The 24,624-nt window shown below is 41.0% G+C and overlaps 4 protein-coding genes and 1 long non-coding RNA gene across 6 annotated transcripts; 3 read left to right on the plus strand and 2 right to left on the minus strand.

Annotated features, from left to right (window-relative positions):
* Positions 1–1,930: 1,930 nt before the first annotated feature.
* LOC142036367 (uncharacterized) lies at positions 1,931–3,858 on the minus strand. The gene is made up of 2 exons (XR_012652140.1): positions 3,824–3,858; positions 1,931–2,118 (listed from the first exon to the last, which is right to left on the minus strand). It is a non-coding gene; the product is annotated as an uncharacterized LOC142036367 (long non-coding RNA).
* Positions 3,859–6,874: 3,016 nt separating this feature from the next.
* On the plus strand, positions 6,875–7,294 carry LOC142036210 (scale keratin-like). The gene has a single exon (XM_075039333.1). The coding sequence runs from the start codon at positions 6,875–6,877 to the stop codon at positions 7,292–7,294; it is 420 nt and encodes a 139-aa protein (XP_074895434.1).
* A 114-nt stretch (positions 7,295–7,408) lies between these two features.
* LOC142036211 (scale keratin-like) lies at positions 7,409–9,836 on the minus strand. The gene is made up of 2 exons (XM_075039334.1): positions 9,412–9,836; positions 7,409–7,484 (listed from the first exon to the last, which is right to left on the minus strand). Exons 1-2 carry the CDS (start codon positions 9,834–9,836, stop codon positions 7,409–7,411), a joined length of 501 nt encoding a protein of 166 aa, XP_074895435.1.
* A 4,089-nt stretch (positions 9,837–13,925) lies between these two features.
* Positions 13,926–16,071, plus strand: LOC142036369 (scale keratin-like). Of its 2 annotated transcripts, none has more exons than XM_075039500.1 (2): positions 13,926–13,957; positions 15,255–16,071. In XM_075039500.1, the coding sequence occupies exon 2, from the start codon at positions 15,287–15,289 to the stop codon at positions 15,791–15,793; it is 507 nt and encodes a 168-aa protein (XP_074895601.1). In that variant the 5' UTR covers positions 13,926–13,957; positions 15,255–15,286; the 3' UTR covers positions 15,794–16,071. The 2 variants fall into 2 exon arrangements, with proteins under 2 accessions (XP_074895601.1, XP_074895602.1); XM_075039501.1 differs by having other exon boundaries at positions 13,927–13,957; positions 15,267–16,071.
* A 4,785-nt stretch (positions 16,072–20,856) lies between these two features.
* On the plus strand, positions 20,857–23,411 carry LOC142036370 (scale keratin-like). The gene is made up of 2 exons (XM_075039502.1): positions 20,857–21,103; positions 22,563–23,411. Exons 1-2 carry the CDS (start codon positions 20,953–20,955, stop codon positions 22,979–22,981), a joined length of 570 nt encoding a protein of 189 aa, XP_074895603.1. The 5' UTR covers positions 20,857–20,952; the 3' UTR covers positions 22,982–23,411.
* Positions 23,412–24,624: the final 1,213 nt, after the last annotated feature.

Raw genomic sequence — 24,624 nt, forward strand, 5'->3', positions numbered from 1 at the left:
CACCAGATCTTTTCTCCATAGTCAGCAGGTGCATGGTTTTGCTCTGTATTACTGAAGATCATACCATTACTGTTACTCCCATCAGTTAAGCCATCTTGTTTTACCTGTCTTAAAGTCTGATCCCTCCTGTTTAATGCCACTCAGCTTTATGTTATCAGCACATAAAACAGAGTGCTCCCAAGTTATGTGCCAATGCCATTAATGAAAACAAATAATTTGAGGTTTTCTGAGACTGATCCTTGAGCAACAAATGTAGTAAAACCCCTCCATTCCTATAATTCCCATATAACATTAGACACTGACAGAAAGGGTATGTCTATGTACTATTTTGCAATCAGACATGAGCTCACCCTGAACAGGCATCCAACTCAAATAGAAGCTACATAATCATGTTAGCTGGATGCTAATAGCTCTCACCAATCTTGTTATATTGGGCTAGGCACTTGCTGTCTGACGTAATACACATCTAATTGGGTGCTGGCTGGTACCTGCCTGGCACTGCCTCATTGAGAGTATCAGTAGAAAAGTTGGCAGTTGGAGCTCAGGTGCTCAGCTCTGATCATGTATGATTTACACTGAAGTACTTCTTACAAGCTGTGCATGAAAGCAAGGACCCTGGTGTTGAGCAGAAGAGAAATGGAGATGAAACCAGGCATCTTCATTTTGTAAAGCTGTCCCAGGAACTGCCTGGGACTGGGCTAAACTAGCTGGGAGGAAAGAGGGCTTTGCTTAGCACAAGAGAGCTACCTGAGCCAAGGAGATGCAGGGCGCTTGTGACACAAGCCAGGAGGTTGGTTGCTGAGCTCCTGGGAATGGCAGCAGTGTCCTTGCCTCAAGCCACGTGAGGATGGAGAGGAACAGCAGGGACAGAAAGCTATTTCCTTGTACCCAAGAGGCAGGAACCTTTCTTCTCCACCTCAGCTGCTTGGGCTCTTCACACATCCCAGTCACTCATGGTGCAGGGCTCTCAGCTGGGCCCTGCAATCTCCAGTCCCTTCTAAGACCCACCCAGACCCTTCCCAAAAATCCAAGGGCGATGAGGGCAGGCAGTGATGAGACAGGGAGGATAAAGCAGGCAGAGAGAGGAGAACCTTTCAGGGAAGGGCTTTTTTTGGTGAAAATATTTTCAATAAGTATTTGTTAATCAGTAAAAATTAAATAGTAATTTCTTGAAATAAAAGTGAGATTCATGAGTGGAACATCAAATTGCCTGTTAAAATCAGACTTGTTAGTCTATGACACTGACAGAGGGTTGAGATAAAGAAATTGTACATTCATGCACAGACTTTTTCTTTGAAAGAATCTCAGTGAAGTAATAGGTAAATCCTCTGTAATGCATTAGTTCATATTCTTTTTACTTCACCCAGCTGACTTACACTCAGCCAAAACTTCCCTGAGGCAATTGTTATCACAGCAGTGATTAAAAAAAAAAAAAAAAAAGAGGTACAATTTGATCTTTGCTCATCAGATACCTATCTTAAAAATTGTCTCCCATTGTTTACCTTCCTCCTATTGTTCCTTTTCAGAATATGCTTTGACAGAGCTTCAGGCCATTTTTTTTTTACACTGTGTTTGAACACAACTTGATGATTTCTAGTACACCATCTTGGAAGATATAAAATTAAAAGTAATTCCAGCACTAAACTAACTAGTTTAAAAAATGGACTAATGCCTGGAAGTCTGGCAACTAGAATAAATAGTGTAGGGGAGACAATAATTGTAGCTCAGTAGCAATGAGAGACTGGGCAGATAGGTTTCGTAACAGCAGAACTGTGTGTGGCCAGGGCTGTGGGGTCTCCCAAAAGGCAGTTCAGCCGGGCTCTGCTGGGGCTGAGACACTGCCCTGGCCTGGCTGGCAGGGAACACGTGCAGGGTGAGGGAGCCCTGCAGCCCATGTGGGGCTTTGAAAGGAAAGGCAGAGAGGCAGGTGTTGGATGCAGATTTGTTTTATTGCAGTGCAGGAAAATACCCACTGGAGAAAGACACATAAGGCAGAGGCAGGCAGGATGTCACCCTGGGCTTCAAGAGAGGTCTTCTTTCAGGCTTCTCCCAGGCAGTGGCAGTTTCAGGGAGAAGCAAGTGTCCTGTGGGACAATGGTGGAGTTCCACATTTGGGCACTGGCAGGAGCAAGGAAGGGGAGATGAAACAAATGAAGAAGGAAATGAGAAGTTTAATTTATGGAGCTATTTTGACTCCACTCTATTAAGTGGAAGTCTTTGATGCTCTGCCCTTACTTAGGAGCTCAGTTGAGGATCAAGAATGTATCATGCATTTGCCAGTCATTCTTTAGTCAAGGGATATTTCTATTTTAGCAGGGCCTACAGCTGCCACAGCTGTACCTGCTGTACCGGTAGGAGTAAGGGCTGCAAGAGCCAGAACCATAGGATCTATCATAGCCATACAGGCCCCTGTAACCCAGGGAGCCCCCATAGCCATACAGACCCCCACAACCCAGGGAGGAGCCCCCATAGCCATTCAGACCCCCATAACGCCCATAGCCAAGGGAGCTCCCATAGCCTCCAAGGACAGGTGCTCCAGAGGATCCCACAACTGAATCCTGTGGGAAGGAGATGATGACTGGAGGTAGCTGGATCACAGTTGTAGAGTCAGGGCACTGACACACAGTTCATTCCCACTGTCAGCAAGGGGCTGGGGGCAGTTGATGCCACCAACAGCAGTGGAGCACAGGTCATAGCAAGACATCTTGCAGGGGTGGAAGTCAATATACAAAAGGTGATTTTACCAAGTACAAGACATTATTTACATATATAAAAGTGCTATAGAGTTCACTGACTTTCTTCAGAGAAGAGTGCTTTGAAGTACACGAATTTGCCCATGTCTATTAGAAATGAAAATTGAGGCAGAACAGCCAAATTATTTGCTCAGATGCTTTGGTGAGTCAGTGGATCAGCAAGGACTGGAACTCCAAGAATGGTGTGTGCTGTTATGCATGATTTCACGACTCTGACTTTCCATTCCCACTGATCTCCTTTGTGCTGAGCCTTGTCAGAACAGGGATTATAAATCATTGTGTATTAAGATTTGCTCAGTAACTTGTTTGATAAGACCATCACAAGGGAATTGCAAAGATTATTGTCCCCAGTTTCCAAACATTTAATCAGGGCAATGAGATATTTATGACTAACTTAACAACACAGTGTGTTCATTGCAGGCCCCGAACTCTTTTGAAAAAGTCTCACCCCAAACAACTTGACCCCATCAACATGAAAAACCCAGTGCTTTGCCTGTCAGCTCCTTAAGTTGCCTCCATGATCCCTCTTTCTCTTAATTAAATAAATTTCTTACAGAGCATTGTCAACAGCTCTCAATTCCTCTCTGTGCCCTACTGTATCTAAGCCAGTGCCTGATCTCTTGTAGTATTCATGCCCATTTATCTTGAATTAATGTAAAAGCACTTTGAGTGATCTGTAATAGAATAAACTGGAGAAGGTCTGCTTCTAAGCTCAGCATTTCCCTGTGAAACATAAAGATTTAAACTTTTTCAAATATTTTCCAGTTACCCATATAAACAGAGAAGAGGAATGCATATTGAACTAGTCACATAATTTCTTCAGCTGTTGGAAGTAACCTAACAATGAACTTAATTTTCTGCCATATCAAGAAACTTCCAGTTTTCTTTGAAATTAAATGCCAACCCTGAATGCAGAGAATAGCTGTCCATAATACTTTTAATCATTTTTGTAAGCTTCATCTTTTCACCTAAAATTTTACCCACTAGTTCTTAATGGAAGATACCATCCTAGATTAAATTGTACAGCAAAGAGCAATTCCAATAGCTGTAAAGAGCAGATTCAGACTTACCCAATTCACTGAGAACAAGCAAAGAGAAGAGGTTGGAAGAACCCTGAGTGGAGAGAACTTTTATACAGTTCAGACTGCCTGAGGCATGAGAAGATGGTTTTGTGAACATGGATCTAATTAGTTGACACAGCACATTTTTTCTATTGATAGCTCCGCAAAGCGATGAAATTGTTTCACTTTGTTTTTGTTTATTACTTGATTTCAATTATCATGTAACATAACACACGCATTACATCATGCAAGGTTCTTTCATCTAAGAGTCATGGGTGAAATTAATGCATCTTTCATCCTAAAACATGATTCATGAAATTAATATCAGTTTTCTATTCTCTTTGGAGTTGCACCACGTAGTAAGCTGCTTATACATAGATATTCTTCTTTTGCTGTATTATATGACAAAGATAGTCAGACATTTATCAGAAATAACCTGCTGTGAGGTGTTTCTTTTGAAGTCCCTTACATAAGTTTTGTCTCTTCTTAAAGACAAAATACAGTCTATCGTTAAATCCTCAGCAAGGTGGGCAATATTTTTTGTGTGATTAGGTTTATTTCTGAGATGTGATACAATTCATATTGGAGTCCATGGAGGATTCTCAGTACTCTGTGAATCAAATTATATTGTGAGCATTCCTGAACACACAGTCGCAGATGTCCAAAACAGCCTTAGGTTTTATCTCACCCCCAAACTACAGCTTAAAGGTGAATTTAGTTCTGAAAGGAGAGATATTTATATTTTTCATGCTCAAGATCAAAAGCTCAAAATAATCAAAGTGTACATTGAATTAATATCTAAATTTGTGATTTACTGAGATAGACGTGTGTTTTTGTAGAAGTTATATAGGAGAACTCCCAAATTTAACTGTATTAGGAAAAAAAACCCACCTTTCTTTTTTGAAGGAAGGAGAGCTGTGAAGTGACATTTCAGAGTAACAGGCTAAGCCACAGTCTAATAACATTATCAACTCAATAAATTCATCCCAGAATATGCAATTCTTACTGGTGTCCCACTTGCTCATCTTCTATGTGTTATCTCTGCCCTTCTTCTGGCATGCCTGCAGGTACATTGAACAGGCTCCTTTTGGCTGTTCAAAACCGCTCAGACCTACTGCTTAAATCAAAGACCATTCACAGGTCTTAAAGGATTCCTGCAGGTCTTGTTTCACCTGTGTATCCGATAGATAAAAGCAACCTTTTAGACATCAAAGTATCTAAAGTGTCATCCAAGTGACATCAAAAAAGTGGACAGATGCCCAGTGAATTTCTGAAATCATAAGCAGTCAGGGATACTCAAAACTTTCAGCTCAGTTTGATCCACAAGTTTGGGAGGGTGCATTTTCCTGAAGTTTCCTTTAATTTCTAGTTTGCTCCTCAGGCATCCTTGATCCTGGTCTACAACCGATCTTGCAGCTAACCCCATCATTGATGGCATCTTGCAAGAGAGAGCAATTATGAGGTGGGAATCTGCTGGGAAAGGCAGATGCTGGCTTTTGCTGAGGTTTCTTTCTTTGTTTATGCCATTATTGTAATACCATATCATTATCATGGTTATCATAATCGTCAACATGGTTAACTTCAGTCCACATATTATTTCTAAATTATGAGCTTTTCCAAATCTAGAGATACATATGCAGATTTCCTGAGCTATAATACAGAAAAAAGCCATCTCAAAGGTTTACAAGAACATTCCAAGAGATTTTCAAATACCTCATGAGCACCCATTACTAGCTTGTACATACTGTGTCATAATTATATAAAAGTATGCCTGGATGCATACACCCCCCTATTATAAGAGATTATCACATTAAAATAGGTAAGTTAAGGTTACTTGGATCTTTCCTTTAATCAGTTCATTGCTTATTACACTTTTTGGACCTTTCAGATTATTGTGTTTGCATTGAGTAGCTGGAGGTAGAAGTGCGCTATGTCTGCAGAAAGAATGTTTTTAACCTTGTTATTTGTCTCCAGCCTTCATTTGAGATAGTAAAATATATTCCATTTTGTCTCAAGGTATAATGTTGATTACACTAAAAGATCTGTAACTGGACAAAAGAAATTACTGTCCTCCTGGCATCCTAATTATGCAGGACTCTTAAATCAAGTCAGCTTACTTCCTCCCCTAATGCTAAAGAGAGCAATGGAATACAAGAGTAATTCCACATATAAACCTGGAGATAATAGAGAGGTCTGTGGTGGAGTGTGCATGTCACGCTATGTGTGGGTTTGAAGTGCCTGCAGTGCACAAGCAATAAGCAAAAACAATTTCAGCACTTTGAGGAACTACCTGTTCTACAATTTGGGGTTGGTACCTAATTATGAACTCACGCATAGGATGCCTAATGTCCTCCAGGCAACTGACAGCTGTATAAAAGCTCTTTGCATTAAGTCTTTCTATCCACTCCTTGCACGTTTCTCACCTTCGTGAATTGGGTAAGTCAGATTTGTCTCAAACTTCGCTAAACTTAACTTGTTGTCAAGAACTCTTGATTTTAACTCAGGACCAAGTCATCTCCAGTTACTGCCAGGCTGGCAGTGATCTCTAGATTATTTGCTGCTGGAAATAATGTTTGGTTTCTTATTTGTTACTAGGTCCTGTAAAGATAGGCTGCAGAAGAAGGGTATATCAAGCAGTTTTAAATCCCAAATTTGTAACATTTCAGTGTGCCAAAGAATTCCTTGACTATTTTAGGAAGTAAAGAATAATTCATATGCATGGTTGTATATGGCTGCATTTAGCAGAGTTCTGCTGAGTTTATAACAGGAAAGATCAAACTTCTCAAGTAGAAAACATCAACTAATAACAATGTAATACTATCAAAAATAGCTCATCTGGAAATACCAAAGATACAATTGAAAAGTACACTACTTTGTCATCCTAAAGTCAAAACTAGCCTCCAGATTACACTGCTAGGAAGAACAGTAATAGAAAATATGTTTACTTCCCAGATTTGTTACTGAGAACCTGTTGGACTGCTTCATCATAACCTAATGTTTGATATTTCTTTAATGTTAACGTAAATGACCATGTTTTAGACTGACTTCCATCCTTGCAAGATGTCTTGCTACGACCTGTGTTCCACCTCTGCCTGCGGCGTCAACCGCCCCCAGCCCCTCGCTGACAGCTGCAACGAGCCGTGCGTCCGTCAGTGCCCTGACTCCACGACTGTGATCCAGCCACCCCCTGTTGTCGTCACCTTCCCAGGCCCCATCCTCAGCTCCTTCCCACAGGATTCAGTTGTGGGATCCTCTGGAGCACCTGTCCTTGGAGGCTATGGGGGCTACGGCTCCCTGGGCTATGGGGGCCTGTATGGCTATGGGGGCTCCTCCCTGGGTTGTGGGGGTCTGTATGGCTATGGGGGCTCCCTGGGTTACAGGGGCCTGTATGGCTATGGTAGATCCTATGGTTCTGGCTCTTGCAGCCCTCACTCCTACAGGTACAGCAGGTACAGCCGTGGCAGCTGCAGGCCCTACTAAATCCTACAGAAATATCCCAAGTGAGCTATAACAACAAATGAGATGTGATGGTTTCACAGCTAAAGAGATCTGAACCTCCACTGCTCTGTTCCAAGACCACAGAGCTGTATCCCTTCAGCCCCCTTTGAATTTCTCCTCTTCTACTTCCAGTTTCTGCCTTAATGCTTTTCCCATGACATTTCCATGTTGCCTAGGGTAAACATGTAACAAAGTTGCTCAAAACAGTTCCTGTCTGTTCAAATCAACAGCTAAGACTCAGGAAGAAAAAAAAAAAAAAATCAATCACCTGTGAATGTATCCCTGACTGGAGAACCGTACTTGGAGATTCTGAAAATGTATTTCTTTTCTCACTATCATTAAAAGTTTACTGCATCAAAGTTGTCATGTTCTGGCATTCTCTTCTCATGTTTTCACCCTTATTATTTGTCTTGGGAGAAATCTAACCTGTGCAGCTGTCAATAACAGTTTAAACTATGAAGTTGAACATCGTGCCCCAAAAAATCAGGGATTTTAAGTGTACAAAAGCAGCACAAAGCCCTCAGCACAGAAGGAACTACTGTCCTGCCGTCCCCCTTTTTCAGATCAAGATTCTTGACATTTTTGAAGAATTTGGCTTCTTGGTGGTACATTCACTGGTTACAGATTAGTAGTAGTAGAGAAATGAAATGGTAGATTACTAATTTTAAACCCTTTCCTAAAAAACATTAGACTTTAGTAAGAATTTCTTCCAGGTAAGTCTTTGATTCATCTCCTTGAACTTCAGGATCTCACTCAAATAATTAAACTCCATCCTCAGTAATAGTCTCTGCAGAAAGTTGAATTAATATTCTGTCAACTCCTTAAAGAAAGTTTTCTGGGCCATACAAGGGAACTTTTACATCTGAAGTGTGGGTAATGGTCTTTCCGTATAATAATGAAATCTAAGGTGTTGGATGTTTTTTGATAGAAAAACAGCTACTCCATACAGCTACCCCAAGGGCTAATTCATCTATGCCAGCAAGAACAGCTGGAAGAGATAGAACAGAGTTATAGCGCCTGGAAAGCTTAAAAGGTAGAAAAAGTCATAACCCTCTATACATATCCTCAACACTGTTGTTGTGTTTCCCAATTCCTTCTGCCTGGGAAACCCTTACAACAGAAACCCCCATTTTCAGCTGCTCTAACTTTCAGCCTCTCCCACAATAGTCCTCATCTAAAAGGTCTGTTAGATAGTCTACTCACCCCTGAAGAGCTCTTTTCCTTGTTGCAGCTCCAATCCTCTCCCTCTCAGCAGCTCCGTGCCAATACCCTTCACCACCCTCTCCCCACCTCCCTAAATCCCTTCTGACTCAGGAGCATCCCTCCCACCTGAGGGCCTCATCAGCCACCCTTTTGCCCATAATTTGCTTTGAATCCAGCCTCAGTTGAGCCACCAGCTCTACTCCTGCTATGATCCGCAAAGATGTTCAAGTAGTTCATTAGAGAATGGAGGTTTAGTGTGGTTTCTTTCTAAACATAATGTTATTGCTGTAACCCAGATCAGCTGTGGAGGAAGGATTCCTGCCCCAAATGGGTGCACTGAGTGCAACAAAGAGTGATTGACTTCACTGATAGCTGGGCCATTTCAGCTGTTTTTTTGAAGTCTGAGCTTCAACCTACGTAAGGATTTGAGTTTCCCCATTTGCAGAGAGGAAAGTTGTATATCCATAGCAGAAGAAATTAAAACTAAAAGTTGATTTGTTTGATGCAGAGTAGAATCACTTTAATGAGAAATAAACATTCACAGAAAAGCATTGTAGAATATCAAGAATATGCATCAGAGTGGAGGCAGTTCCTTCTGTAATTGTTCTTCTTCAGTTGGACAGTGAAGTGCCATTTCATAAGAATATAAATTACTTGTTTTATCCTACCCATTATACACATAGATGGAAAAGAGCATGAGTAGAGGGTGAAGAAATTAAGGATGTGCAGTGTGCTCCCAGCTCTGTTGCAGTGGGGTGGCAGTGATCAGGACTTCACAACAGCTCCCTTGAGACCACTGCTGTGGATCAAGTTTGTATCTCTCAGTTGCTGGTTAGTCCTTACTCAGGGGGTATTTCTGTAGGATTTAGCAGGGCCTGCAGTGGCCATGGCTGTACCTGTTGGACCAGGAGGAGTAAGGGTTGCAATAGCCAGAACCATAGGGTCTACCATAGCCATACAGGCCCCCACAGCCTAGGGAGCCATAGCCTCCATAGCCATACAGGCCCCCACAGCCTAGGGGGCCATAGCCTCCATAGCCATACAGACCCCTATAGCCCCGGGAGCCATAGCCCCCATAGCCATACAGGCCCCCATAGCCCCCGTAGCCCCCAAGGACGGGTGCTCCAGAGGATCCCACAGCCGAATCCTGTGGGAAGGAGCTGAGGATGGGGCCTGGGAAGGTGACGACAACAGGGGGTGGCTGGATCACAGTCGTGGAGTCAGGGCACTGACGGATGCACGGCTCGTTGCAGCTGTCAGCGAGGGGCTGGGGGCGGTTGACGCCACAGGCAGAGGTGGAACACAGGTCGTAGCAAGACATCTTGCAAGGATGGAGATAAGCTGCAACACACACTGTTGATTAGACTAAGTAGAAGACAAAGACTTCAAAATTCAACAGTTTACATTAAAATAATGAGTCAAGTACAAGTAAATAAATTGATTTCCCACTTTGCAATCATAATCCTCTTTTTTCAAAAATCAGATTTTCGAAAATTCTCTAGAAGATGTCTACGCATACAGAAGCATATGGGAAATGTTATGCCTACCTCTGAAAGTGGTGTCCCTCATGAATATCCTGCAAAGAACTTAGATATATTTCTACACGTTAAACTGAACATTGAGAAGCAAAAGCAGAGAGAGCAAAGTGACTTTGTCCAAGGTCATCTGATGAGTCAGTAGGAGAACTTGGATTTGGGTTCAGGAGGTTTACATGAGATGTAGTTCATGAATAACTTAATTACAGTAGCTTCTTCTTCCCACTCATCCCAATTTTGCTGAGAGTTGTAGGAACAACAGATTATAGGATTGTGACTGCCCAGATTGCTCAGAAAGCCATTTGACAAGACAACAAAGGACAGATGGTAGCATTATTATCCCAATTCCCACCTATGCAGCTACTGTATGGATACAGACTGGACAATTTCAATATAAATAGTGTTTTAGTCCCTAATGTCTTTCAAAAAACTAATTTCAGATTATTCTTCCCAGGACAAACCAGGACTCCTTGATAAACCCAAGAATTCAGCCTATATTCGCCCCTCTAAATTTAGTTATTTTCTCCAAGGGTGATTTTACTCTTCTCCACTCATTATGTCCTGGAAGTCCTTAGACGGGTTCTGAGAAAGAACGTGAAAGCAAGAAAGTAAAGGACAGCCAGAAGATTTGCTGTACTGGGACAACACACACAACTTTCTCGAATGTATTGCTTGTTCATCTCAGGTTGCATGAATGGCTGCAGTGGTGATGCCCTTATTCAATGTTGAACCTCATACACAAACTTTGGAATAGGTTAAATGCATTGAAGTAAGAATTATAGAATATCTCCAGTTGGAAGGGACCCATAAGGATCATTGAGTCCAACTCCCCGCTCCTCCTAGGACTACCTAAAACTAAACCAGGTGACTAAAAGCATTGTCCAGTTGCTCCAGGGTCCAGTGTTTCTGACACTGAGAACTCCTCAGAGCCCCACACACCAAATAGGGGTGTATCTGCCACCACAGAGGCAGCATTAGAATCTCTGTCCCAAGGCAATGCAGATACACTCGACAGTATGGTTGGTGGACATCAACTGAAGTTGAAACCAGCAATAAAAAGATACATTGATAGCAACAGAGAAGAATCAGACTTACCCAAGTCACCAAGAAGTCAAGGGAAGTGTTTGGAAGAGCTATGAGATAGAAGAGCTTTTATATTGCAGCAGCTGGAGGTACAAGAAGAACATTGGTTGTCCAGCCCCATTTCAGACACATGTAACTCATCAAGGTGATGAAATTGAAATTGCTGTGTTCATTACTGGAGTTTATGAGTCCTTTCAAATTTGTTTGTAATAAGGACCTAAACATCACTTTAGCTTATAGAGAATTCTTTCATTTTGTGATGACTTGGGGAAAATTAATACCTGGCATTATTTCAGCCACTTCCTTGAAATTACAACAGAAATTATTAAGCCAGGTCCTCCTGTATTAACAACCGGAGAGTGTCTCATGGGTTTATCAGAATTACAAACTGCTGTCATGGGCAGGATTTTTGTTTGAGTACATATAATTCACATTACAACCTGCCAGGACAGAAGTTAAAAACTGTCAATATGATATGCAGGAAGGTTGGGGGTGGTTTCTGCATGTTTAGTTTCCCCACCAATGGTTGGGGGACACAGCACCCTTGGGAGTCAATTATGTTTTCCAGTAGTAGTTGACACTGGCTGTAATGGGCACAATTCAGCTCAGAAGAGCAGCAGCAACTCCCGGGACCTGCAACATGTGCTTTAGTCTCTAAATAGGGCTTATGTGGAAATTGAAATTTAAATTTGACAGAAAAAATGGTGAAATCCTTTGTTTTGGAGTGCTGGGAACTCTTTTCATGCAGATGTGAGCTGAATCAGTTTCTCCATTCATCAGTCACATAAACAGTTGTATTCTCTTATAAAAATGTGTAGGGCTAAGTCTGTAGAATTTCACATAGCAGATGGAGAGGAAGCCTTTATCTTCCTGAGGCTTGCTTTTGTTTTTTTAAGAGATAAACAAGGAATGAATTTCTGAAGTTACCTAAAGCTACTAAGGGATTGGAGATCCCAAAGAGACTTTTTCTAGGTATTGTTGGTTTGATGTTGTCAGTACAAAGATGGTACTTAAGAATATCTAATAGGCCTGAGGAAACCTAAGCTTTTTCAGTACAAATAGATCCTCTGGTGCAAAAATTGAAATGTGACAGAAGTGCTTTGAATCACTGACTGATTCTCAGGACTTATGACCTCCTGTAATACACTATTGTTGCTGCAAGCCATAAACCCAGAACAGGGCTGAGCTGACAGTTTCTGTGAACAGGGAACAATTATGAACTTGGAATGCACCATGCAAAACAAAGGCTGGTTCTTCCCTTGTTTACAGATGTATTATTTTAATACTGAAGGCTCTGTGCCATAGATTATCTCTAAATTATGAGGTGGGTTTCTCAGCCTTTGAGGTGGTTAGAAGTTTTTTTGGACAGTAATATTTTCAAGCTTCCAGAGAGCAAGTCTTTTCAAATGCCATGAACTATTCACTAATGGTTTGAGAATGAGTTCTTACAATCAGATTAAAGACATGTGCCTGGATTTAGGTGCCTAGCAATTATGGAATGACAACACATTAAAATATGTAAGTCAAGGTATTTGTGTCCTTGGTATAATCAGTTAATGGCTGAAAACTGGGGATTTGTGGATCTTCAGTTTTTTTCAGTGTAGAAGTATAGAATGAAATATAAACTTTTAAATAAAATCCAGCATTTCATAAGCTGTATAATCAGTGTATCTTTATAATTTTCAGTTGCACATCAGAGCAACTATTTTCTTGAGATGTTACAATTCTATCAATGATCATCCTTTATCTGTGTAAATGATTTCTCTGTCTCTATCGTAGCATATCTCCAGAGAGCTTTAGCAAGTTGCTACTCATCATGTTTCATTTAATTTCATTTCTCAGTAGTCTCCAATATTGCCTGATCTGAAGATGGACATATAAATGGATCCCTGAAGGCTTTGTATCAGGAGATGGAAAACTGGAAAATGTGGGTGACAAACGCTTCACAAAGAAAGTGCCTTGTAATCTTGGGTACAGAAAGGGTAAGTATTAGTTTGCCTCTAGACTCCAACCTGCGTTGAAATACAATGAGAGACCTGTTAGAAAAAAATGAGTAGTTTAAAAGGAGGTTCTACCTCCACCTTCTGCTTAAAATTGTTCAAAGGACTTGCCAGCGTTTGAGAAAAGGACAGGGAGAGTAATCCACAGCTGAATGCACAACAAAGAAAGTAGGAGTTATTTCCCCAAGTCCCTTATTCATTAGACGGGGCCAGCATTTTGTTCAGAAGCAAAAGCCGAACAATAGAAAACCATTTAAGGACCATAGCATGTTTTCTGTGGCTTCCTTTGGGTGCAGCATTGGTCTCATATTAAGTAGCTGAGAGTGCAAATGATAAAGATAAAAATGACGACCCCAAAGTTGCTTTAATGGAACTTCATTTCATCTGCAGGTATCTTACAGCCTGGATTTAATGGAAAAATCTGTGCACATCAGCTGACAACAGCCATGCAGTGAGCAGCCAAGTTTTGCCATTAATAATGGACAAGCTAAGGAAGAGCATTAGTATAATTGTTGTTGTAACGCCAAGGATGTGAATGGAATGATAACAGGAATGAATATGACATTTAACCATTCAAGGTGAAAGAGGCTTCTGTGATGAAATGCATCTATGATATTTCATGAGACTTTGAACCAACAAATAAACAAATAGTCAGCAAAACTTTGAGGACCTACGTGTCATATTAGTTTCATGTTTGCCCCAATTATGCACATGAACAAATTGCACCTTAGGTGATCCCCATGATCTAGGGAACTGTATAAAAGCTCTTCCAACTCGGGGCTCTTCATTCCACCTTACTTGCTTTATTCATCTCTGTGAAAAGGGTAAGTATCATTCTATGTGATCTCTTTCCTAAAATTCTGGTATCTCTTTTCTGCTGGTTTTAATTAAGGTCAGAATAATCCATAAGTATTCAAAGATTCTTAGTAATGTTGGATTATTTCACTGTGAATTTATTTTTCTTACTTGGTGTTGGACATCCATGTATTCGGGTTTAAAATGGTAAAACTATGTTTTTCAAAAATTATTGTTTCCTGTTAATACAAATTTGAGCTATCAAAGCAGCTTCCAAAGCATCATCAGAAAGCTTGTTCAATCACTAGGAATTTTTTAAAGATTTTGCATGTGAGTTTTTGATATGTGTCTATGTATATGCATGTGTTTGTTGAGGGGACAAGCTTAACCAGAAAGAATATAGAAGTATTGCCTAAAGAAGTATTGGAAAACAGAGATGAAACTAGGAGATGAAAACTTGATGAAACAGAGATGAAACAGAGATGAAACTTTACTTTGTCCATGCTTTGAGCAAGGAGTTGGACTAGATGACCTCCAGAAGTCTCTTCTAATCTAATATTTTATTGGTTCTAATGGGGGAAAAAAATTGTTTACAGGCAGTATTCCTAGTCCTTCCATGGGATCCTATGGTGAAAGTCTTTCTGAAGAGCTCAGATCCCAACATACTTATCTGCAATAGAAACCTAGCCCTACTTATCTGAGTGTACCAGTTTCCCATCTGGGAAATCAGACAAATAATCTTTTCACCCACACTGTGGCCCCCAAGCTACTTTGCAACCGCTTCAGGGCAGGGAATGCCTTATTTAATCTGTGTTTATAGCAGGTTCAGCATACTGGCAGCATGACTTTAGCTCCTGCTTCTGGAAGCACGTTGCAAGTCAATATGACAGAGTTGTTCTTCCGGCTACCCATTAATTTACCACAGGAGTTTTGCTGGTTGTCAGGTCACACTGTTTTGGCTAGTATAAAACAAACATGAAATGACCTTTCAGATACAGACGTTGTAAGAGTGGCTGCAAAGTATAGTGGAAGTAATTTGCCAAGTAAAGTTAATATTTTTGCAGTGTTTGGCAGGGGCGTAGAACAAAGAACTACTTCATAAAGGGAACCAAGTAGAAGAAATTAGGAATGAGACCATAAAAGAGATGACTGATCAGTGTGCAATCTGGGCAATGGTGATTTACAAGAGGGAGAGAGACCTCATGAAAAATACTGAAGAAAAGAAGGACAATCAAGACCTGAAAGATAAAGCCATTATTTTAGTCCATGTGTCCAAATTTCAAACTCTTTTTCCCACCGAATTTGTGTCTTTCGTTTACTCCCCAGTGTGTGTTGCAGCTTACTTCCATCCTTGCAAGATGTCTTGCTACGACCTGTGTTCCACCCCTGCCTGCGGCGTCAACCGCCCCCAGCCCCTCGCTGACAGCTGCAACGAGCCGTGCGTCCGTCAGTGCCCTGACTCCACGACTGTGATCCAGCCACCCCCTGTTGTCGTCACCTTCCCAGGCCCCATCCTCAGCTCCTTCCCACAGGATTCAGTTGTGGGATCCTCTGGAGCACCTGTCCTTGGAGGCTATGGGGGCTACGGCTCCCTGGGCTATGGGGGCCTGTATGGCTTTGGGGGCTATGGCTCCCGGGGCTATGGGGGTCTGTATGGCTTTGGGGGCTATGGCTCCAGGGGTTATAGGGGTCTGTATGGCTATGGAGGCTACAGCTCCCTGGGCTATGGGGGCCTGTATGGCTGTGGAGGCTCTCTTGGTTACGGGGGTCTATATGACTATGGTAGACCCTATGGTTCTGGCTATTGCAACCCTTACTCCTCCTGGTCCAACAGGTACAGCCATGGCAGCTGCAGGCCCTGCTAAACACAACAGGAAAATCCACTGAATAAAGTACAAGTAAAAAACAAAATGCAGATTCACCAGTGAGCAGATGAGTGACAGCTTTGTTAAAGCACTCACAAACCCTGTTCAGTGCAGTGCTTTCTGCATGCTCTGCACCTCTCCTTTTTTCCCTTTGAATTTTTTCCTGGTATCATCATGGGTTCAATTCCTTACTATCTTCTACTTTATCATACTTGTGACTGAATGCAGTGAGACTTTTAACAGTGTCTTTCAAAATGTGTTTGTCTCTGACATCTTGGATACACATTCTTAATATTGCAATGTATTTTTGTTCTTTCCATTCTCATTAAAATTCTGTTGCATCATTTAAAATAAGTGTGTTATGGTTTTGTGTTCTCATCCATTCTGAATTTGCCAACTTTTCTGGATAAAGCTGCCTGTTGTACATATGGCTGTGATAATATTGTGCAAATCTTGCCCACATAGTGAAAGTCTCCATGAGGAGCCCTTGCTAGGCCTGTTTCACCACTGAATTGCAACAACATGGTCACAACGTGCTGTCCATAGATGAACAGCAGCCTTCTCTACAAATACTTTATTAGACTCCCCATTCATGAGTTTGTGCGATAATTCTTTGAACTACAAGTGACTATTCACACTCTGAAAGTTAAGCTCTTACTTATTCCACTGCAGACTTCTAATCCAATGTCGTACATGTAATTACACCTCCACCGCTCGTAATGGAAGATTGGTGACTGATATTAAGTGAATTTCAGATTCTGTGTTTCTCTAGCACAGACCAGCCTAGATCCATGCTATTAAATTGTCTCACTCTCCAAAATTCTGGCTGTGTGCAGATGACGCTTCCTCAAAACCACAATAAGGACCATGTGCATAATTTCACAGTATATCAGATTGAGTTTGTGGGTTTGGGACTTCTTCGGTTCTGTTTAAGTTATGTATACATTAAATATAAATAAAATTTGTGTAAATATTATATAGGTAGCCTAAAAACGAACAAAAATACTGCACTGTACATGGCATAGCTTTTTAAGTTATCAGTAAAGCATGTAACCATCTTCTGATTCAAGCAGATGCTTATCTCGCAAGATAGTTTTCTTTATGTGGTTCAGCTGCCAAAAGATCTTAGGCTACATATTTTACTACAGTAAAAAGGATGGCTAAGCATAACGTAACAATGTTCAGAGAACATCCAACTAAATACTGAAGGCAGAATATGAAAAAAGAAAGGCAAGATCTGCTGTGCATGCCCAGCTCCACTCTCTGTAACTGGACAGTGCTTAAAGCACACTTCTCAGCACGTGTTACCTAAAAAGTCAGCTATAAATCTTCCTTTTATTTGTTTTTATTTAGTTGTCTCTGGTAAATTTAATAGCTTTTCCAGCAAGAGCCACAGTTTCCACAGCGGTATCCAGTATCAAAACAACAGCCAGAAGGGATGTTCTACTTGCTGCCAGGTCCTAAAAACCTGTAAGAAAATCTGTTGTGATAAAGACTACTATAACAAAAGCTCCCATAACAAAAGGAGGCCTTAAGTATGGGTGCTAACAGAGATCCCACTATCCTGTCCTGAAGGAAGGAACTAAGCACCTGGGCTGGTAAGGTGATGACAATGGATGGTGGCTGAGCCACTGCCCTCAGGTCAGGGCAGTCAGCTCCTTGCAGCTATGGGCACTGGTGCTGGACATGAATTGGCCGAGTGGAAACATGACTAAATATAAGTGTAATACAGCACAAATTCCCCTGGAGCAGGAAGAAAAGCTTAGATCTCATGGAAGTGGGAAAGGCACAGAAGTCTGGATCCTCTGCAACACTAATTTAGTTCCAGATCCATCCCTCCTAATTGTAGCTACCCCGTCAACATCTACTTGCTGCTGTGGATGTAATTCCTCAAATTTGTATAAGCCCTGTAAGAAAAATGACTTTTAAGTGATGGTTAATCACTGCTTAGTGGAAACACAGGAATATAGGAGGTCACATGCTTCCTCAGACAAATGGTAGCTCTTATACTCTGCCTTGCCTCTGATAAAAGTCAGTTCCACATGGTCTGAAGTTTAGTGTAAAAATCCTGATGCTATGCATTATTGAATGAATTGTCCAAAGGCTCACCTAATTCCTAACACCCTGGAGGCCCTTTTTGCTGTGGGTAAGAAACCTTTGCTTACATACCTTTCAAGCTTTGGCTTTCTTCCATGCAAACTAATTTGAAACAGCAGCTGGAAGACCAAGTAATTAACTACCAAGAGGACATATCCTCTGTTAAACATGGCTGTGACCGAGGCCTTTGTGGTGCAGGAGTACAAAGCAGTTTGTAGGGCTGCAGTCTGGGATTTTGGTGTCTGGGATTTTGGTATCTGCTTAGCAGATTATAACCCTGAGTTCGGAACTAGTGGAGAGTGACAGGTCCTATACAATCCATTGTGGAAAATACCAGCTTAGACCTTAAAACTGTGTATAATACTGCCTCCTCATAAATGACAAAAGAGGACTAATTTAAATTTATGGAAAAAGAACAGTTTGATATCTAGAAAATAGCTGGCTCTGGGAAGAAGAAGGCAAGAGAAGTAAATAAAAGGCAGTTTTGAGGAGGCACTTATACATTTCCTCAAACTGCCTGAAGAACCTGAGACTCCCATTAACACCAACCCATGCTTATCACACATGGTTCACCTCAAAATGTTGAAACAGCTTTGCTCAATATTTATGTTTATTAGTTGATTCAAATTCTCATGCTGCACGAAATGCAAATTACAAAACAAATATTTCTTTCATCTTAGCACTTAATTGGTGAGATTCGTTCCTGGTAACATTCCATTAAATACATTAGAATGACAGGAGGAGTTATGTTGGCTTCATTTATTTACCTCTTCTTTTATTGGTTGACATAATGATGGTGGCTCAAATGTTAATCATAATTGCCATCTGCTTTCATATGCAGGTTTTCTTTCCATGCTTCCTTACCCATGGTAGATAAAGTATAACTGATATAAAACATGATGTCTTTCTTGTGAAATCAGCAACCCATCTATGAAGTTTGAATTAAGATTTCAACAGGACCATCCTGCTCATTTAAGGGAAAAATCAAAAAATACATTACAAAGTACCTTTAAAATAATCCAGACTCATGCCTTGTCTCCCTACCCAGTTGTACCATTTCTTCACATTTTAGAGGTAAATTCACTGGTCACAACAAAGGTAAACAGTTTTTTAGCCAGACTACAGGCAACTTGTTAAATATATTATTTTAGGAAGATAAGCATGTGTTTAAAACAGAGAAGAAAGATAGACCACTCACAGTTAGGCTAGGAAAGTCCTGGGAAAAGCTTTCAAAACGTGAGGACAGAGGCAGATATTGCAGATTTTTGTGCTACAGACACTGAAGGGGATATGAATTAATACAACATCAACACTGAAGGAGCTTATAAACAAACTTAAGCAAATAAATGAAAACCTAAATTATAAAAGAAAATCAACTGAAATCCTAAGGTTAGAAATCATGAACTGGTAAAGGGAACAGGAAGAGTGCTCTTGACCAGTACAATTTAATAAATACGTTTCAAAATGCTGGGCTGCTTGAATCCAACCACATATTTATATTATAATAATGACGCACCACTTCATGCATAAACCACTAAGGAGGGTTGGGAAGTGCTTAAAAACACACACAAAAAATATTTGAAGAACCTTTGTATTATTGCTCTTGTGATCCCCTAGGGCTATCTCAAAGTTCAGAAAAAAGAACCTCATAATTTGAGTGTAACTTCTGGTAGAAATGTTGCAGTGTTTATTATTTAACAAACAACCCATCCATAGGCAAATGAGGATTTCTGAGGCTGGACCAGGCACTGTTTATTACACAGCATTTTAGAATATGGGAATATGGGTGGGACACATCTCATCAAACCTTCCTTATCAGTTGAGCTTGTTGTCTGTCTCCATACTTAATGAAAGCAAAATAGTTATATTTTAAGGGTGATACCAATTCTGGTAAGGTAAATATCTGAGACAAGATGAATTGTCTTGCAGAAATTCTTGTCCCTCCCCATGAAGTATTGGGGAAGCCTGAGTAATTTCAAGTGACAAATCACTTGAAATTTTGGCAGGCAAGGGCTCTGCAACAATATGCACTCTGCAGGTGATGTCCTGCTAGTCAGGAAAGAAAGAAGAGGAAAAAAAGAATCCATTGTTGCAATAACTATTCCTTGGATAATTCCATTGCTTTTCCTGCCACTTACCCAGTAATTCTGGGAAGGAAGCACTCAAAAATTGTTTCTGTGACATCCTCCAGCGAAACGTTGGTTCAATTCCTTTGTAAGGTGAAGGAGTAGATCTAAGGGCAAACTACACTCCATCATATGAACAAAAAGAAAGAGAAGATAGAAACTGAATGAATGCAGTGGTAGACAGAAACATACGATTTCACAAAGAAACTGAGAAATTTGCACTTGCTTCACCACTATCTTGTTTTACCTCCTCCTTTAGAGCTGTGCAATGTCAATACAGAGTAGCTAGTAACTATTAATCTGTGCATTTGCAGCCATTTTATATTGCTGAACCTGTGAGATAATCTCTGTGCCTTTGCAGATTCCAGGTGAAAAATAAGGAAAAAATAGTTATCCCTTCAGAGAAAACTTTAGCCTTTGGTTTAAACACTGTTTCAGGTACTAAAATACTATGTTTTCTGCAGGTCTGGCCAAGCAGCAAAGAAAACTCAGAATTTCTAAATCAAAGACCATTAGACAACGTCTGTGATTACTGTAAGTACAGGACCTCTCTCATGTTTTGTGGCTGTGGGTGGGAAAAGGATCAGAAGGTGTCTTCCATCTCAGTGAACATTTCATTGCAAAATGTGTGAGTAGATTAGATTACAGTCTAGATCTAGAACACTTAAATACAAACATGTATATGACAGCAGGTTATAGCTCTGATTAAAATCATTACGGGAAGTTAATGAAGGAAGTGCTAAATAAATAGAACCAGTTTAAAACCTCCTGCAATGCCAGTGAGCAGGGTGGAATGATACCAGCAATAAAGTTGGTCAATTAGGCTTCAAGATGAAAGAGAACTAGGAGCTGGAATGTGCATATCATGCTATTCAGAGATTTGGGGTGATTTTGCAAACTGCAAGCGAAAACAGTTTCATCACTTTGGGAAGTTCTATGTGCTTTAAATTTGGGCTGGTTGGTGATTATGACTTCATGTGTACAGTGTGCCTCAGACCCCCCCCAGGCAATCTGAAGCACTGTATAAAAGGAGCAGGTACACAGACCTATTCCATCTCCCTCTCCTGTGTACTCTCCTCTACATCAGGTAAGTCTGATGCCGTTTCATTTCTTTCTAAATGCCAAAATGCCTTTGCACTGGAGCTTAGAATACTGTTCACTACTGTTATATTTGAATTTTTAGGACTATTTTTTAATTCTCTTTCTTTTTCTCTTTTTTTTTTTTTTTTAAGTATATTGGCAAGTTGTGTTACTGGTAGGCTTTAGAAGACAAGACCAGGGTTTGAGGCATTTATTTCATTGTAATTCATATTTGGGCATTCTTGTACTGTTAGCAGATTGAGAATGTAGGATGGCATAAACTTTAAAATGCAGAATTCTCCTGTACCATTTCAGTTTATGACTGAATCAGAGACACATGGCCATATCCTAAGTTGTTTAATGACCCAGCTGAAGAAAGAGCATTATCTACATGGGGATTATATTGCAAAATAATCCTAGCTTGTATTTAGTTTTTATGGATAGGTAAAAACTAAATCCTGCTTATTTTAAACCCTAGTTATTTTCACCAGAGATAATAATAAGGGAAATAGACTAGTGGTCTGATCCAGTGTGTTTGGTATATGTCCGTTTGTAAATCCAGATCCAGATTAGCTGTTCAGTTAACTGAGTTCAATGATTTGATTCTCTGCATTTCAGGGCTACTTTATAAACAAAATAATATTTCCTTTTTTTTTAACTGGAAAAACTGCTAAGCCACAAGCTTTTGTGACCAGACATTTAGCTGAAATGGCAGTTTGCAAACCGCATTTTTGTCTGATGAAGAAAATCAGCTCCTTACATTTTACCAACCTGCTCCACACTCTATATGAAATTACACTGCTATGCCAACAAGTATTGGTTAGAAATATTTTATAGGGTACATGTACATATTACATCAAGTATATGAATCTATCCTCAGGCTCAAATGCTTTGGGGTTTACCAGAGAGATTACAGAGATTAAGAGAGTGTAGAACTAAAAGGGAACAACTGAAAGTATATTACCCCAAAGAGCTTAAAAAGAAACAGGGACCAGGAAAGGAGGAGGAAATGTATGGTTAAAGCAGTACTGGGTTCTTGACTCCATCCCATCTCTCCCAAGACAAAATCTGCTTCTGTCCCATTTGGTGTAACAAGGAGGTCAGCTCTGCTGTAGCTCCTGCAGCTCTTGGTTTTCAATCTGCATTCACCAGGGACAAGTGCTGGGTTTTTAGTAAAAAATGTGCTGCTAACACTCTGTTCCTCTGGGAGGGAATGCGAGTTAAAAAAAAAAAAGCAGCAGCCGCTTCAGAAGGCTTGGCAAATGTGACAAGTGCAGGGATTACTGGATGGGGAAGATCAGAGCAATGCTGATTGACAGGAAAGTGTGTGAACAACGTCATCAATTTTACTAATGGATATGGTGATCATTTTGCCTGTTCCCCAGCAACCCAGCACCAAACCTTGACCTGTCATTCCAGTAGATCGTGTGCTTTGTTTTTACACAGCTCTGTGCTCTGTGTTCCAGGATCACCTTCATTCAAGACAGAAATGTCTTGCTACGACCTGTGCCCCACCACCAGCAACATCGCCTGCCCCCAGCCCATTGCTAACAGCTGTAATGAGCCATGTGTCCGGCAGTGCCCCGACTCGACGGCCTTCATCCAGCCGCCCCCCGTCGTCGTCACCTTCCCCGGCCCCATCCTCAGCTCCTTCCCTCAGCAAGCCGTGGTGGGCTCCTCCGGAGCACCCGCCTTTGGGGGGTCCCTTGGCCTGGGGGGCCTCTACAGCTCCGGGAGCCTCTACGGTTATGGGGGCTCTCTGAGATATGGCGCCCAATGTGGATATGGGAGTTCAGCCCTCTCCACGCTCAGCAGTGGCTACTGCAGCCCATACTCATCCCGCCGGTACAGCCGGCTCCTCCGCAGCAGCTGTGGGCCCTGCTAAAGGCAGCAGAGAAGCTCTCAGAAGAGCCACACGTGAAGGCCCAAATGCAGAGCAATGAGGATGGGGGTTCAGTGTTCCTACAGCCCTGCAATGGAGCTACTGCCACTTAGCATTTCTGATCTTTCTTCTACTTTTTGTTTACCCTTCAGTTTCTCATCTGTTGTTTGCTATTGTTGCCTATTCCAGCTTTCCCATTTTTTTTAACCATCATGGAGCAGCGTATTCCATATGAACATCACTCATAATGACAAGTATCTTCATCAGTAGTTGCACAACAGACAGAAGAAAGCCAGCTGAGGACAGCAATATCTCAGAGCAGGACATTTGTTGAACATTCTGTGAAATTGTCTGGAAACAGATTTTTCATATTCTATGATATCTCTCTTTGCAAACATAGGCATTTCTTGCTCATTAAAATTTTGTTGCATCACACAGCAGCCTTCTGGTTTCCCTTCCTCCCTTCATCCACAGCCTGTCCTGGGTGATATCTTCGCACAGGCAGGACCAAGCTACTAACTGAGCAGTAGTACTGCAGAATATTTTAGCACAGACTGAATTTACACAGTGTCACAAATGTTTCTGTAATGACACTCCTGAGTAGCAGCTTTCCATCATTTGAAGTTATGAAAAGTTTAAAATAACATAGTATCTTAACTCCTGTTATTTAAACATTATTTCTGTGGGGCCTTTCCATGAGCATCCAAACAGAGAGCGGGTTTCCATGTTGATCTCAGCATGACCACAAATGCCACCAAGGTGGTGCCCCGCAGAGTACTTTCCAAATGTAAATTTGCACCTATAAGTTCACAGACACAATGCACAGCATTAACATTGCTCAGCAGTACTTAAACTCCAAACATCCCAAGCAGCTAATACTTATTCCTTCTTGCAGTCATCAGCCTTTCCACCTCAGTAAGAAAGAGGAATAATCCCTATTCCCTCTAAGAAATAACTGTTGTACAGTATCAGGAGCAGCAGAGACTCAGGGCTTTTCAGATTCTGGTAATATAGCCAATTCAAATTGTAATGAAGCTGAAAATGAGGCAGGTTCAGTGCTGTGCAAACAAAGAATAAAGCTAATCCCCGCCCTCAAGTGCTTTCAGAGTAAATAGGTAAGACAAGCAAAGCATGAGCATCATTGCTCTTTTCCCTTTTTTGCAGATAGGCATCTTTTATACAGACATTAAAGGCTGTGTTTTCCATACTGATAAAAACATTAGTAAATATTTTCCCCAGGTGACAAAGGAATCGCTTGGCAAAGCCCAGAACTGAATTCCTTTCTCCAATATCTCCATCTAACAATTGACATAGGGTCTTGGTTTCCAGTTTTCTATTCCACTGGTTAGCTTCAGGTTTGCTTTTCGTTGCTACTCTCATCTCCTTTAGGAAAACAGGAAAATAAGCAGATAAGGAGCACAGCATGTAATATTCCTGTCTGTCTCTTTCCTCTGGTGTGAGGAACAGTGACAAATATTCGGACAGGGAGAATTTCAGTACTGCTAATTTCCATATTAATATTGAAATTTGTCTGTAATCTAGGTCAGTACTCTGACTGCTATGTGTAAGTCAATAATGCTGGTGTTTAAAATCAAAAATATCCTGATTACTTTTGTTTTAAGACAGGACTCTGAAAATGAGATAAT

The sequence above is a fragment of the Buteo buteo genome, chromosome 11, assembly GCF_964188355.1.
Source record: "Buteo buteo chromosome 11, bButBut1.hap1.1, whole genome shotgun sequence".
Classification (NCBI taxonomy): domain Eukaryota; kingdom Metazoa; phylum Chordata; class Aves; order Accipitriformes; family Accipitridae; genus Buteo; species Buteo buteo.

Coding starts and splice junctions, on each gene's coding strand:
- LOC142036370 (XM_075039502.1), top strand. CDS start 20,953: ATGTGCTTTAAATTTGGGCTGGTTGGTGATTATGACTTCATGTGTACA. Junction 21,104..22,562: donor TGTACTCTCCTCTACATCAG/GTAAGTCTGATG, acceptor TCTGTGTTCCAG/GATCACCTTCATTCAAGACA.
- LOC142036211 (XM_075039334.1), bottom strand. CDS start 9,836: ATGTCTTGCTACGACCTGTGTTCCACCTCTGCCTGTGGCGTCAACCGC. Junction 7,485..9,411: donor TACTCCTCCTGGTCCAACAG/GTACAGCCATGG, acceptor TGTTTACCCTAG/GCAACATGGAAATGTCATGG.
- LOC142036369 (XM_075039500.1), top strand. CDS start 15,287: ATGTCTTGCTACGACCTGTGTTCCACCCCTGCCTGCGGCGTCAACCGC.
- LOC142036210 (XM_075039333.1), top strand. CDS start 6,875: ATGTCTTGCTACGACCTGTGTTCCACCTCTGCCTGCGGCGTCAACCGC.